Source organism: Aythya ferina, assembly GCF_964211825.1.
Source record: "Aythya ferina genome assembly, chromosome: 1".
Lineage (NCBI taxonomy): Eukaryota > Metazoa > Chordata > Aves > Anseriformes > Anatidae > Aythya > Aythya ferina.
Genome location: NC_140296.1, coordinates 3,609,523 through 3,624,167, shown reverse-complemented (window position 1 = coordinate 3,624,167; position 14,645 = coordinate 3,609,523). Strand labels below are relative to the sequence as shown.

Sequence of the window (14,645 nt, the reverse complement as noted above, 5' to 3'; positions counted from 1 at the left end):
AATTGCAAATAATTGTTTGTTTTATTAACAGTGTCAGTGACTTCTGAATTTGAAAGCACCAAACGAGTGCACCTTGTACAAATCTAGTTGTCATTCAGTTTGTTTTTTGTTTTTTTTTCCCCCTATAGGTGTTGTATCCGGATGGACAAGCGCAGTTAATCCATCCCAAACCCGCTGACTTTCGAAATCCTGGTCCTGGAAGGCACAGGCTGATAACTCAGGTTTACCTCTCGCATACAGCATGGACAGGTAACGCTACAAGTTCACGTGGCTGTGTTGCTGTTCATATTCCGTCGCAGTTAGCATTTGTGCTTCCCTGTGAAAGTAATTGGCTTGTGGGCTTCAAGCAACAAAAGCAAAGAGTTTTTGGCAGCTCCCTTTCTCCTGTTTCCTTTTAAACTCCCCACATTTATTCAAATGTGGGCTTTTTCTCTGAGCATTTTATTTTCTGTTAATAGGATTTGGTGATCTACGTTGTTAATGAAGGGATTTTTTTTCTTTTTACTGTTCCACTTACTCCATTTTATATAGCACCTCCACAGTCTATTTGTTCATTCTGCTTATCTTTTTTTTGCTTCTCCAAATCAAAACATGGTATTGTTCCTGCAGCTGGAAGCATCTGGATTTAAAGGTTGATCCTGTACCAGAGGGACCTGAATTGGGTCCTTATTTTTGCTTCTGCAGTGTACGCAGGAAAAGCATTTTAATCCCAGGGGATTCTGCTCTGGTGTCTCCCCTAGCCAGTATTTTAGTTAATAACTTTGACATCGGCACTTAGGCATATAAAAATGTGGAGTGGACGTCAAGCTGGGACGGGTTGAGAGAACAGGACCAGAATTCAAAGCAATAGACAAAATAAAATTGCCTTAATTTATGAAAAATAAATTCACTTAGGCCAGTAAAAAGCGTGCGCTCAGGAAGGAGGATGCCCAAATAAAAAAAGGGGTTTAAGTCCTGGAGATGAGAAGCAATAGCAGTGGCTGTGAAGCTACAAATTGAAGAGGAGCTGTGGCAAAACGGTGAATCTTAGGGTGGTGTTAGCTGAACTGTGGTATAATCGTGGAAAAAAGGTTATTTTTTGTGCTCCATCTGGTGCCGATGAGGTCTCAGAGTGCCACTGCAGTGCTGGGCCTCTCATCTCTAAATTACATAGTTGCCTGTAGGTCTCGATAATGTGCTCTGTAAGAAAAACCTAAAAGGATCGTGTTTTTCAGCCTAGAAGGGAAAAATTTTGACATTTAGCCCAGCATGCTCTGCTGCTCGGTTGTTCTGTGTGGGCTAAAAGCCTGCTTTCATTATGACCGCTGGGAGGAGAACAAAGTGAGATCACCTTGTGGGCAGTATCGGGAATATTTGTCTAACTGCTGAGATTGAAAAACAGGGCAAAAAGCTGGCTTGCAGGACCTCCAGCTGAAGGGAATCTTCAAGTAATCTCCTGTGCTGTGGGTCTTCCCAGACATCATCTGGATTTTACTTGATCCTGCCATAAATACAGAGAGGAAGGCCTGCTAGTACTCTGCTTTTTAATGAATTTATCATTATTGGGTTGGAGTAACTTCTAACAGTTCTATTTGGAGTTTATTTTGAATTTACTCATAGGATTTTCTTTTTAAGCTACGACAAAGAGGCAGAAGGGAATAAAGCAGTGCTTAATTCTGTGCTGCCTGTGATGACAAGGTTGTGTTTCCAAACACCAGGCTGGATTCTGATCTCTCACCCTAGAATTAGAATACATAAGACAAAATTTCGTTCAGCATTGCTTGTTCACTCCATGAGGGACTTATGTTTGGCTTGTTCTGTTTTTTTTCTCCTCAGAGCCGTGTCAGATTGAAGTGCGGCTGCTGCTGGCCTACAATTCCAACCGGAGCAAGGCGACTGCTAAGGTTCCCAAATCGACCTGGAACGAGAGCATGGAGGCTCTCCCGCAGCCTGAAAACGGCATCGAGGGGACCATACCCTTCAGCAAACCCGTCAAAGTTTATATCATGCCCAAACCTGCCAGGCGGTGAAACCTGCCACTAAGAGAAATACATTTAGGGGGTTGTTGGGTTGAAAACAAAACCCATGTGCTGCGTTCCAAGGCACCAAACCAGAACAGTGTTACGCTTCTACAAAACGTGTCAGCCAAACTAAAGCTGCTGAAGAACGTTGGTCACTGTTCGAAGCAGACAGACTGATGCAGGAGTTATTCAGGTAGCTGAGGAGTTTCGAGGAAATGTTATTTCTGTATTGAATCAACAAAATCGAGGCAATTCTCAGTCAGCATTCCAGTAATAACTGCGCTGGGCCAGAACTCCTCAAGGCCTTTAGATTTTCTGCTGAAGCTATTTACTGTGTAAATGCTCAGGCATGTAAATCTCTGCTTTTCTTTTTATTTTAACAATACTCTGAGATGAAACTAATGAGGTTTGATATATTTTTTTTTTGTCTGAAACTTGTATTTTCGCATTGGTACCTAAATCCTTAACCAAAAAAAAAAATCTGAAGTTATTGTCCTTGTGTGGGAAGGGCCTTAGAGTGATAGCAACACAGCAGGGTGTTACCTTTTTGGTTTACATGAAAGGAGTTGGATATCCGTCTGTCTCTCTGAATTTTAACCCACTCTCCTGTTGCACACTTGTATGCCTTTAGAAACGCTGCGATTAAATAGCAGGGGTTGAAAAAAAGATGGAATCCCTTGCCACTAAGTCATACAGAATCTGTTTCTGAGTCCTGGTCTTGGCCTGAACTGGTGCTGCGATGGGAAAAGCTGTTTAGTTTCATAATTCAGCAGCACTTCTGGCAGTTAAAGCCTGCCTGAGGCGTTGCAGGAGCTGAACACGCTCCTGAAGCAGCTGTGCTGAGTGCCAGGGCCAGGGAGCCCCTTACCAACAGGACTTGTGGTCAGAGACCCAAACGTTCGGTCCTGTAATCTGCAGCCCCTTTTTTTGTCACCCTCTGTTCACAGAGGGCCTCAAACCTAAATTTGGTATTCCGATTTGAGCGATTTGTGGCAATCTTTGGTGGGATTTTCTAGGAGCACTTACTGTGTGAAACTTTGTAGTGCAGCAGCCAAATGCTACCTGTGTTCATAAATCAGTTTTTTTTTGTTTTTTTTTTTTTAAAGGGGGTGGTAGTGGGGGGGAAAGCTTACTGCCTAAACGAAGCAGTGAAGAAATTTTCCACTTGTACAGAGATCAAAACCCCTTACGTGCTTTCCTACAATAAAATTGGAAAACCCATTCTCATTTTTTTTCTCTTTCTTATAAGAGCGAACCTGCATGGTGTGGCCTAATAAGAGATTACTATGAGGCTTTCACGATGCTTTTTTAATTATTATTTTGTTTAGGATTGATAAGTTGTGGTCTGAAGACTCCTAACCATAAAACTGCTCAGCTGGGGCTGCAGATAAACCCTCAGGGTGCTGTGTTCATCAGCTGGCCAGCAGAAATTCATCCTTTCCTCCTGCTCTGTGGTTATCAGGGAGTTACGGTTTATCATGTGCTCCCAGGCCACGCATGATCAGTCAATTCCTCCATTCTGGATGTTTTTTCATTGGGGATATCAAAATCTTGGCATCTTTCTCGTGAGCACTGGGCCTGTTTCTGGTATCTTCCTCCCAGGTGCTGTGCTTGAACTCCTCTCATTTAACAGACGAGCAAAGTTCACACTCAGAAGTTCAAAGTTCATTGCCACCGAGAATCAAGCACTGAAAGGCTTTGGAGGAGTTCCACATCTGTAACTTCAGGTGACTGAGTGGTTTTAAATTTACAAGTGATTTCAAATGTTTCCAACCCCCTAATAAGAGCTTCCTGTAGTTGGCTTCTCTTCTCCATACCATCCCAGAGTTCTCTTTCTCTGGCTTCTGCTTTGAATCGGAAGAAATCTGAGGTCCTCCTTTTCTTCATAGGTTTCATCTCTTCAAGCAGATGACTGATTCATCATTTTAAATGAACTGAGAAGTGTTCTGATCATTACGATCTTAAATTTCAATGTCAGATGCTGTTTTCTTAATATTGTGATCCTTTCAGGATTCAAGTGTACCTTTTGTTTTCCCTGTTCAAACCCCTCACCTCCGCCCTCTGTGTTTTGTCTTGTAGTTAAACATCAGGGCAGAGGGTCAAGAAGCTGGTAAAAGCTGACCAACCACGTAAGGGTGGTTCGAAAACTTCTTGTTTAACTTTTCAGATTTAATTACACATTTTATTCAAGCCTAGTTTTGCGTGCTTTTAATGGGAAATTCATAATCAGGTCAGTTAAGAGCATTGAAATTAATTGGGCTAATTCTTAGGCTTTTGAAACTGAACGCTGCAATTACCGAGTCGAGGACGCTTAAAACAACGCGCGGATTTACTCAGAACAACATTGATGATTACGAGATGCTAACTCAGCCCCGGTGTGGCTTTCACAGCTTTGCTTTTACGTGCTTTTAAAAGTAAGCAGGTACAGTCACTGCCAGCAAAGAAAGACCTCTGAAAGAAGAACGAACAGGGCACGTGTCTAAATGGGGACTGTACGATATCACCATGGGTTCCAGCTCGTGGAGAGGGATTTCCTCTGCATTCCTGTGCTGCTTGCCCAAGTTGTCAGATCTTTTGACAAAGCCAGAGATAGAAGCGCTGTTTTTATCTTACTTCACTCACCTCTGCCAGTTTATTCTGAGGAAGGGGAGCTGTAAACGCTGCCTGCTGCCCCTTAAATGCTCCTCGCGTGGCGTTCAGGTGCATATCAGAGCTTTTTTGCAGCCTGCTGCTCCTCGCTGCCAGCTCGGGTGTGCTGCTCCTCGCAGATAAGAGCTGGGGACCGAAGGGCGTTCGGTGGCTGGAGCAGCCCAAGCGGAGCGGAGTTTTTTGGGAGCAGCCACAGCTGACTTGGGCAGCTGAGCTGGGAGCGGTGACAGGAGGTAGGGCTGCAAGAGACTTGCAGCAGGTTGTCTCCTTGTCGACACCGAGTTCTTGTGCTGCTGGGAGCAAGATTTAGCAGTTTAGAGACAGAAGTTTCAAGACAGAAACCTGCTTCCCTGCTGAGAAGTGGAATCTCCTGTATCCTGCCAAATAAAAGGAACAATCAGGAAGCCAAATGAAAGGAACAATTAAGAGGCTGTGGCACAAACACACACACCTCTGTGTCACCTGGCACCTGCCTCTGCTGCTCCTGCCTGCAGGAAGGACAAAACCAAACAGGGCTGCTGGTGGAAAGAACCCACTGAATTAGCTCAAATGCAGGTTCTGGGTCTAGGAGTTCTGTTGAATGTGACTTCATCCAAAAATTTACTTCAGTGCTGTATGAAAACAAAAAGCAAGCCACCAAACAAAAGCAGCAGGTGAGAGAGAAGGTGTTTGCCTAACTTCTAGTAGCGTAACAGTATTTAATCAACTGGAATCGTCCCTTTTGTAAAAGCCTCTTCCTAATCAAGGCCTTTTCAAGGCACAGAAGATCATGAAATAACACAAATCTATCACTGCTCAGGAGGCAGCCCCCTGCTATTAGCTAACATCACACAAATTACATCTTTTACTCCCTGCAGAGTGGTAGAAGTGGTTCCGCTGGCATTCCCCTGGGATGACTGCAGCCTTCTGGGTTGGTTGTTCGTCTTCTGCTTCACACCATGAAAGTTATAAAGTTAGTAAGTTAGAAAGTTAGTAAGAAAAGGAGTTTTTGCTGGTTTGGGTGAGATTTTACCTCAAACGTAGCTCCACGAAAATATTGCTTCAATGAGGAGATTGCAAGATAAAATGTACAAGTACTCACTTTTCCTTCGCTTTTATGCCACGTTGTATTTGATCAGATAAAAGGTTTTAAATGGTTAGGAGAGCAAATAAACAGAAAGAGGCCACCGTATTTTGTAAATTTGGCTGTTCCTGGGTCTTTGGAGAGTCACTCAGTTCTTGTTACCAGTCTGAGCTGCTCTGCTGCTCCTTGGATAGCTCCAGGTGCCTCAGAGTTTTATTGTACTTTTGGTAATGTGCACAGCCTTAATCTGCCCAGATGAAGACTAAGCAAGCCTAGTGGAAAACTATAACCTACGATGGGTAACGTGTAACTGGTAACGTTAAGAGAAGCCCACCAAATAAAAGAAACAGCAGAAGAGCAACTAAAAGAACTTTTAATCCTTTCACTATAACAGCTCTTGTTGTTGTGATGTGCAAACAGGAAACACAATGCTTGGTAAGAACCCTAACTTCCACCCCACGCTTGCTGGCAACACCTTGCCAACAGTAATTTAGACCGATTTCCTAAAAACTCATCATTTATGCTGCAAGCTAGCTCTGAGACAGAGTTTTTGGATCATTTTAAGCAGGTAGCAACTTCTTTAATACTTGCAAGACACACATTTCACAACTCAGTACTCACAATGCAGGTAATGGGAAAATTGTTTAAGGATTATAAATTTATTCCCCATGGGCTTCTTTTTCTAGGCTCTATGTAAAATTTAAAAGTAGGAAGTTTTACGGTCTTGATTCATCTCAGATCTGCACAACCAATACCCTGAGTGAAGTCACCAGCAGGAGCCAGAGTTGTTCTGGGGTCACCTCTTTTATTTTTATTCATTTATTTTATCTTATTTATCAAGTGATCCTTCACCACCACTTGATTGTACTTATCAGATGTTTTATGACAACGCTGCAGTAGCTAATCATGTAATCCTGGGCCGTTTCCTAATAAGAGTATTCACAATTTAATGTCTTAATTTAACCCAAAGGTGAGAAATGACCAGAATACGGCCAATATTCTAAAGTTTAGGTCAATCTCCAGAACGTATGCAAACGGTTCTGTAATTAAACGATCTCATTAACAACCCACCTTTGTGAGCACTCAGTTTGTTTAAATCCTAAGCTCATAAACTGCCCTTGCACTCGATTTCCAGCGCACATTAATGCTGTGGCATGTCAATCCCCACTGCTGGCTGTAACCTGAGGCAGCCGGGAGGCCTGCCTGTGACTTGGCCGAGGGCAGGGGCAGGCTCTGAGCCCGCGGTGTTTCAGCACGTCGAATGGAAGACGCCCCCCACCTTGACACCCCGAGCAGCCAGGGCGTTGTATTCTTCCACAGCCTTCTCTGTTTGCAAGACCACCACCTCGATCCCGTTTTTCTTTAGATAGTCCACGGTAGACGATGGAACCTCCAAAGGTAAAAGGAAAAAGCAAGGATTAGAGACTTCCCTTCCCGGCACAGGGCTTGAAGAAAAACTGATGAGATTTGTTAGCAGATGCACTTAAGTTACTGATAGTTGCCAAACTGATAAAGTGCTCAGATATTTCTAAGCTCGATACCATTTTTTTCTCTTCGATAAAGTTACGTGTACATACACACCTCCCCCCCCTCCTTAATGCAGTGTAAAGTGCAGCCTTTTCTTACCAAAGGGAGTGGAAGTTGAGCTAAAGGTAATTAGTGTAAGCAAGGTGTTGTTCAGCTCTCCAAAAAGAATTGCTTCTCACGAAGCTCGGCGCTTGTGAGCTTTGTGTAGCTGGTTTACCTGCTGCAGTGACACCGCCGGCGCTGCTAACAAAAAGGCCTCATTAGCCGAGTCTCCTAGCCTAGTCTGAGAGGGGGAGTAATGACATTGTAAAAAATCCTCCTTGTTTAAATTGCTTCTCTAGCAGAACGTCAGCCTTTTGACTGCTTGACATTGATGCTAACACAGAGGAGCTCACACGAGGCTTCTTTCGGGAAGAGGGTGACTCCTGGCAGGAGTTCAGTCATGCTAAGTCAGCAGCCTGAATTTTTTTTCCCCCTCTTGGTAAATCACTGTGGATTTTTTTTTCCCCTAAAAAGAAGGGGAGGGAAAACAACCCCAGAACGAAAACCTACCTGCAGAGCCTCGCTCATGCCACGACCGATCACGACGGTTTGCACGCCCTTCTTGACAACTTCTTCAAGGTCAGCCGGCTGCACTCCTGGAGAATGCTGAGGGTGAGAGGAAGGAAATCATAGTCAGAGTAGTGGCAGCATCAACCGGGAGGGCTTCAGCTACGGGTTCTGAGCCTGTTCCTCGATTAGCAGTGTAAAGTACCCCACCAAAACGTACCACAGCCCCTGCACGGTGGTAATTTCAGCAGGTATTTCATAGGCAGGTGAAGGATGATGGTTAATCAATCGATGGCAATATCGACAGCCTTTATTAACCAGTTAAAAATGAATGATGCATCATACATCCCTAAAACATTTATGGCTAACGGCTTTTTGTAAATATTAGAAGTGAAATCAATAAATTGTAATACGTTGCTTCCTGTTTTCCAGCAAACAAAGCCTTTTTGTAGTAAAGATTGCAGTGAGCTCACGTTTACTCGCTTTAATCATAAGAGAGCTCCTCAAATAATTAAAATGATTAAATCCTTTACCAAAGAGGACTGAAACATATTGGTTAGTGTCATTTCAGGTAACGGTTTCAATTTCTGCTCTATTCTTAATTTTGAGAAGGGAATATTTGAAACCCAACTCCTTTTAAAGAAAAAAGAGTCCTAATAGCACGTGGATGGTGTTTTTAAAGTACACTCGTTTACTGCTGGTACCCTTTAAACATACAAATCTGCAAATATTGTGTAATACAGGAAGATAAACCATTATTATGTTACACTACTTCTCCCCCAGCCCCTTTCCATGGCTCTCTGTATGGCCAGAAGTAAGATGACCAACATGTTGGCCCCTCCTTGGTGTGCGTTATTTTTTTTAACCCATTAACACTTTTCTTCTCTCCCTGCTCCTTTTTTTGCTCAGCCGCCAGTTCCTGTTATTTCATGTGTGAGCTTTGTTCCATGAGGTTGTGAGCTTTTCTCTTTGACATCCTTGTGTCCTCTCCTGTTTTGTTTTTTTTTTTTTTTTTTCTCCTGCCCAGGTTGCCAGCCCTGTAGCCTCCCACAAGGTGTCAGGATTGTTGCCAGCCCTGCCCTGTTCAGCATCATCTTGCTGAACATGGTGAGAGCTTTCCAGTGGAAACCAACATGAGAGCTCCCAAAGCTCTGAAGGAAACCTTCCATATTAAGGTGCCGGTTCTAGGAGGTGGATTAAATGATCCCACCAAAGTATTAGAGTTAGTTGGGATCCAGAATTTCAGCAGCAGAGAGTTTACCATTAGGGTTGTATCCCCTTGAGGTACATTTACAGTTAAAATCCCCACCTAACACACAGCTCGCTTCATCCTGCGGAGCTTTCTCAGGCCAAACCACTGTAAAACCATTGCAAGTACGTGATAAAACGTTGCAAGTTTGTGATAAAATAGGTAATGCTTTTCCTTCGGGGGTTTTTAAGGTAGGCTCAAAGCTTAGACAAAAAGAACAGGTACGGTTTCCTGCAATTACGTTAATTAGTTAGCTGGGGGAAGGTTTGCTGTCATATGATAAGCACTGCTGAGACATTAATGCCGCGGAACAAAAGGATTTGCCGCGGTTACGCGCTGATCAGGGGGCTCCCACCTGCTTGGTAGGAAAATAGTAGCGTCAGAGGAAATATGGACCATGGAGGAATAACTGTATCATCGCAGCTAATTCCACTGAGGTGACAGTGGGAGGGAAGACGGGCAGCAGAATTTCTTGCCCGTGTTGTTCCCTGGTCTCCTCAGGCCTCCTTTTTTCCCCGCTAGCAGGTTATTAGGGACGCTGCCTTTTATCCCCCAGGGTTAAGGTCAGGAGGGAGAGCAGTGCTGGGTTCCAGGCCCTCGCAGAGCCAGTCGTGCAGTTTTTCCCTGCTGAAAGGACGGCGTGCCAGGCATCAGGCTGAAAGCAGAGAAGGAAAGGAAGGGATTTGTTTCCAACTGGAGCGCGGGGCACGAGGGGCACCGCTTTATTCCTCAGGCTGAGGGAGCAGCTCCCCCTAGCCCCAGGTAAAACACACTCAAAGCACGCATGCTACTACGAGGAAACACACAGAAGATGAGTGAATCCTATTGTTCCCAGTGCTAAGTGAATAAAACTCCTTTATAATCCTTCTAGAGGAGGGGATGCAGTCTCTAAAAGGCTCATTTTAGCCCTGTATTTGTTGCTTGCTGTTCGGTTTTAATGACCACCCAACTCCCCCTCTGGCTGCCATAGCAGTAGGAGGGATGGGTCTGACCTCCAGCAGGAGCTTTAAAAGGATCCTATACAGGAAAACCTAAATAGGTAATTTTTTGTTTACTGATTACATAGAAAATATGTCATAAAACCTGCCTCTCTAAATAACCCAACTCTTCTTTTCTCCCCTGATTTTCATTTAACAGCCTCCTCTTTCTTGTGTCAACTGCAGGATTCCCCTGAGGACTTTTATGGGCTTAAAGCTTTCCTCTGTCACCTGAAGATGTCCCCTGGCTGCAGCTTTAGAAGGAAGACACGTCCTCCTCAACGTCCTAACCCGAAACAACGCTTTGAAATGGAGGAATGAGATCAAAATGTGATCTGGAAACTATTGGGGAACGTTTCATGCCGCGTGTGTTTTGCTTCTCCACTCGTGTGTGCACAGAAACCAAGAAAGCATCACCGTGAAAACTCGGATTTCTCTTGAGAAGCAAAAAAAGCCTCTTGCTTTGCGCTGTACACTCTTTATGGACTGAAATCTGAGAGCTTAAAAAGTTCTGCTCCCCAGAAGTTGATCTAGGAAGTTCCAAACCCAAAGTTCTGCCTCTTGGTTGTGTCCAAATGAACACAGCAGCAACCCTGGGGGGCCTGCATGGATACAGCAGGGTCTAAGGCACGGTGTGTAGCTCTTTTTAGCGTTAATTCTTGCTTGGAATATGTGGATTATTATTTTTCTAGTCAGCTATTTTAGTACAAGCCCTGTTATGGGACAAATGATCAAATTGGGTTCCCAATATATAATGCTGCTGCTAAATTTGAAACACCAACACTATTCCACGTAGCATTATAGGATTCTGATAGCAATTACAGATAAAGCTTAAGGGATATAAAAATTGTGCAGGGAATCCTTTAGGACGTGGCTACAAAGCCAGGTCACTGTGGTTGGCAGCCTGTGAGTTTTTTGTGGAGGAATTGTTGCATCTGATGCTGTCTCTGCATACTACTCCTCGGAAATAAGTAGGAGGAACACCAGGGAAAGGGATATAAACTAAGCTGCCTGCATTGTTCTCTGCCAAACATGTACGGTCACTTGCTGAGGATTTCTTTTGACTTCCCATAAATTCTTTTCTATCCTATTCAAGACAATTTTTATGTAGCCTTAATAAAGGTTGCTACCAGCCTCTTATGAAAACTGCATTATTAATCAAGTCCTGTTCAAAATGCAGGATGGGAGGTAAAATGCAAACTCACGTTTGTCCCCGTTTCTCGCCAGTCCCAGGTCCGACTGCCTCCCGGCCACACTTTGCAGTCCTTGTAGGTGGTGGAGCAGCCCTTCACCTTCATCTGACCCCATGAAAGGGAAGCGATTTCAGGGGAAGACATCTCTACGCTGAACCAAAGTCTGGAAAAAAGGATATTTAATGCTTACCATCAGGCTAACACATGCGGCACATTAATGAAAAACCAAAATTGTGTCCTTGCCCCAAGGAGCTGGGAAGAAAACGCTGTTACAGGCTCGATCCGTGTGATTTTGTGGCACCAGAATTGGGCAAAGGACCAGCAGGTTTGTTAATTACCCATCCTTTTGGGGCTCTGGGAGGATTCAGAGCAAATCATTTTACACGCTACATCTGTTAAAGTATCAGGTGCTCAACTTTTAGAACAATCAACAGGGATCAGTTCCCTGGGTATCTTTCCAAATCTGGTTTTTAATCTTTTTGCTAAATATATGATGAAGAAGGTCAAATTTTCCTAAAATATTTGCGGGATGCACTGTCTCTTTGGCCCTCTAAACCACGCTGGTATGTTCCTGTTTATTAGTTTCAGACAGCAGATGAGATTAGAAAAAAAACAAAACAAAACCAAACAAGCACGGTGTTGCCTTATTAACTTTAGGGAAAGGAGAAGACAGTGAAATGTTGAACACAGGCTTTAAACTAATGGACTTTTGGAGACCTAACAGGGTTGAGCCTTATTCCCTGAGTCACTCCTCAGAGACACCAAATCTCCCAGCGCAATTTCTCAGGACAGTTCAGAACCCAAACAACATCATTTTTAATGCCTAACCTCAATCTTTACCGCTTCAGTTTAATGATAAATAAATTTTAGTTCCCTTTGGCCTTCCTCTCGGCCACGCTCTCTAAATCTCTCCTTATTTTCTCATTTTTCCCCGACAGCCGGGCATTCAGGCAGGGGCAATGCCTTGGAAGCACCACCTCGAAAGTTTCTGCCCTCGTCACAGTCCTTCAAGTAACTGCAACCTGATCGCCGCTGGGATTCTGGCACTTGACAGCAAGAAACCAGTCCCAGGGATGCCTTGGAAATGCTTTGGACTTGCTCGACAGCCAAGATCTGCGCCTCGGGAGTGACCTTTCTGCTTTCTGCCCTTCCAGTTCCGAGCGAAGAGGATGGTCTGAAGCCTGCGCCGCAAAAACAGATGCTGGTTCCTGCAGTACAAAGAGCTCTGCTACTGGCTGACCCAGCAAACCTCTGGCAGATCTTTCCAGATATCCAGATTCTCATCCTTTTCCTTTTTTTTAATAATCCAAATTCACCAAGAAAATTGATCGTAGGAACCCTGGTGGTGCTGATTAAGGAAGGAGCCCTCACAAAGCAGAAATCTTTGGGTTACCAGGCTTGCAGCCCTCCTGGCAGCCTCCCGTCCCATCTTGCACATGAGCAGGCAGGCCATGAATCTCGGTGCCCTGCTTCAAACGTCGTGTGAAGTAGAAACAGCTTTACTTTGGATTCAGCACGGGACCGAGGCTGCCAGAGCTGCTGCTTCCCCAGGAGAACAGGGCAATTATTTCTTTCCTGCTCCTTTGTGAAGCTGGTGGCACACGCACCCTGCCAAAGAGGACGCCAGGCAAGCAGCTACGAGGGAGAGAAATTTGCCTGGATTCCCGTGCTCTGGATTCTCTCCTCACGTACCTACAAAGCAAGGGATTGACACACAAAAGGTCATCAGACTGTTTTCCCAAAAGTCTGGTGAAGCAAGATTAGGGCAGAAGAAATAGCTATCACTAGTCCCAGCAGAGTGAAATCACCAAAAAGAGTAAAAGGTAGAATCCACTACCCAGAACATGGCTACTAAGAATTCAAATAAATTTTCCCCGGGCTAGTTTTGAGCAGAGACTGCAGCAAGGTGAATGGCGGTGAGGTAAATGAATGGTAACAACATTAGGAATATCAGATCTCCTGATCAAAATGGTATTTGCAAGGCTGGGTTAATGCAATCAAAGAAGCACAAACTGCAAATAGGATGGCGAATGCATGGCTTAGCTCCATAGCGTCCAGATTCTGTCATATCTTCTTCCAACAGCACAAAAATAAGGGGCAGGAGCTAAGAGAGATAACTCAAAAGCCATAAATGATGATTAGTAGTCTGAAAGCATTTCCCATCATACTGCCAGGGAATACCAGAAACGTGATGTTATTTGAATTAGTGAAGGCATCTTAAATTGAAGTGAAGAAGAATGAATTTTTTTTTAACAGGGACTTTGGACCTTCTTCACACAGGGCACGGTCCAGTCACTAATCAGCACAGATCGGGGAAATATTTCCCCGACAAATGAGTTGCTTTTTAATTATTCACTACGCTATCTGCTGAAACAGAGTGCCAAGTAAGAATCAAATGAGCTGGATGCCACAAACTGGAAACTGCCATAGTCCAAACGTGACAGGGAGGGAGGTCCAGGAGGCGAGGAGCAGAGATGGCTGAGGAATCTGTAAGCAAAGCTACAGAAAACACAGGAAATAAAGGAAGCAGAAAAGCTTAAGAGGCAAAATACCAACTTATACAAGTTGGGCTGAAATTAAAAAATATATGAAGTAATGGCTAGGATGGGGGAGGAAAAAATAACTGATTAACCTAAAGAAATGTGACGTAGAAGTGTAGCTGGGCAAGCAGGTGGATTTAAAACTGGCAATGTTGCTGTGTCTTCTGTGAAGTTCAACATTTCTGCAAAGTATAACCTGTCAGGAACAGCTGGAATAAAAAAGGGGAGGGAGAGAAACACTGTATTGACAGCCTGTTAAAGTAAATGTTTATTAAAAGCAAAGACACGCCCTGAGGTCACAGAGGGTAAAAGAGTGAATCAAGGTATCAAAATAAGTATCAAAGTATCAAAATAAGTATCAAGGCATGAAAATAAGTAAGTAAGGTATCAAAAAGGGGATGTGGTGCTCCAAAACTAACAGTGAGAAGATAAGTAAGTAAAAAGTAAGAAACTCCCCTGCATCAAAGGAACTTCATGAGGGTAGAAAAGCAGGCGAAGACTTAAAAACCGATAGCAGAAACGCAAGGGGCAATGATAAGCGAGGTTTAAAGAAGCAGGTAGGACAAGGACTGAGGTAAAGCTGAAAAAAAAATAAAACAAATATATTTTGCTGAGGAGCCGCGGGACGGCGCGCACGGGGAGGAGAGGGGAGGGGATGGCGGGCGGCCAGCTTGTGACAGGAGGCGAGGCAGGGTGCAAGGACACGAGAGAAGCGAGGCTCAAACTGCCTAAAAACTTATTTTTATTCCCATTTCTCCACAGCCCCCGACACCGCCCCCCTCCCACCTCAGCACCTCCCTCCCGCCCCTTCCCCTCACGGCCGTTAACGGCCGGCACGCGCCCGCACCCCACTCACCGGCCGCGCGGAGCACCCACCCCCTCCCTCCCTTCCTCCCTC

The 14,645-nt window shown here is 44.4% G+C and overlaps 2 protein-coding genes and 1 long non-coding RNA gene across 6 annotated transcripts in view; 1 reads left to right on the top strand and 2 right to left on the bottom strand.

The window, feature by feature from the left end:
* INTS4 (integrator complex subunit 4) overlaps positions 1 to 2,481 on the top strand; it is a 30,088-nt gene extending 27,607 nt beyond the window's left edge. For both annotated transcript variants that reach the window (XM_084529635.1, XM_084529636.1), the window contains exons 22-23: positions 129 to 249; positions 1,816 to 2,481. In XM_084529635.1, the coding sequence (XP_084385761.1) occupies positions 129 to 249; positions 1,816 to 2,009 (315 nt within the window). In that variant the 3' untranslated portion in view covers positions 2,010 to 2,481. The remainder of the gene's footprint in view (positions 1 to 128; positions 250 to 1,815) is intronic.
* A 1,712-nt stretch (positions 2,482 to 4,193) lies between these two features.
* On the bottom strand, positions 4,194 to 4,939 carry LOC311441693. The gene is made up of 2 exons (XR_014696158.1): positions 4,623 to 4,939; positions 4,194 to 4,451 (listed from the first exon to the last, which is right to left on the bottom strand). It is a non-coding gene; the product is annotated as an uncharacterized lncRNA (long non-coding RNA).
* A 1,128-nt stretch (positions 4,940 to 6,067) lies between these two features.
* On the bottom strand, positions 6,068 to 14,629 carry AAMDC (adipogenesis associated Mth938 domain containing). 3 transcript variants are annotated; one of them, XM_084529834.1, is made up of 5 exons: positions 14,604 to 14,629; positions 12,815 to 12,899; positions 11,220 to 11,370; positions 7,792 to 7,887; positions 6,068 to 7,102 (listed from the first exon to the last, which is right to left on the bottom strand). In XM_084529834.1, the coding sequence occupies exons 3-5, from the start codon at positions 11,349 to 11,351 to the stop codon at positions 6,962 to 6,964; spliced, it is 369 nt and encodes a 122-aa protein (XP_084385960.1). In that variant the 5' UTR covers positions 11,352 to 11,370; positions 12,815 to 12,899; positions 14,604 to 14,629; the 3' UTR covers positions 6,068 to 6,961. The 3 variants fall into 3 exon arrangements, with proteins under 3 accessions (XP_084385960.1, XP_084385959.1, XP_084385961.1); XM_084529833.1 differs by having other exon boundaries at positions 12,711 to 12,899; positions 14,604 to 14,628; XM_084529835.1 differs by lacking the exon at positions 12,815 to 12,899 and having other exon boundaries at positions 14,604 to 14,627.
* Positions 14,630 to 14,645: the final 16 nt, after the last annotated feature.

Bases quoted from the DNA above. Each gene is read 5' to 3' on its own strand.
- AAMDC (XM_084529834.1), bottom strand. From the start codon at position 11,351: ATGTCTTCCCCTGAAATCGCTTCCCTTTCATGGGGTCAGATGAAGGTG. The intron at 7,888-11,219 runs GTGAGTTTGCAT...TCTCACCCTCAG, and splicing joins GGCGAGAAACGGGGACAAAC to CATTCTCCAGGAGTGCAGCC. The intron at 7,103-7,791 runs GTAGGTTTTCGT...TTACCTTTGGAG, and splicing joins GCATGAGCGAGGCTCTGCAG to GTTCCATCGTCTACCGTGGA.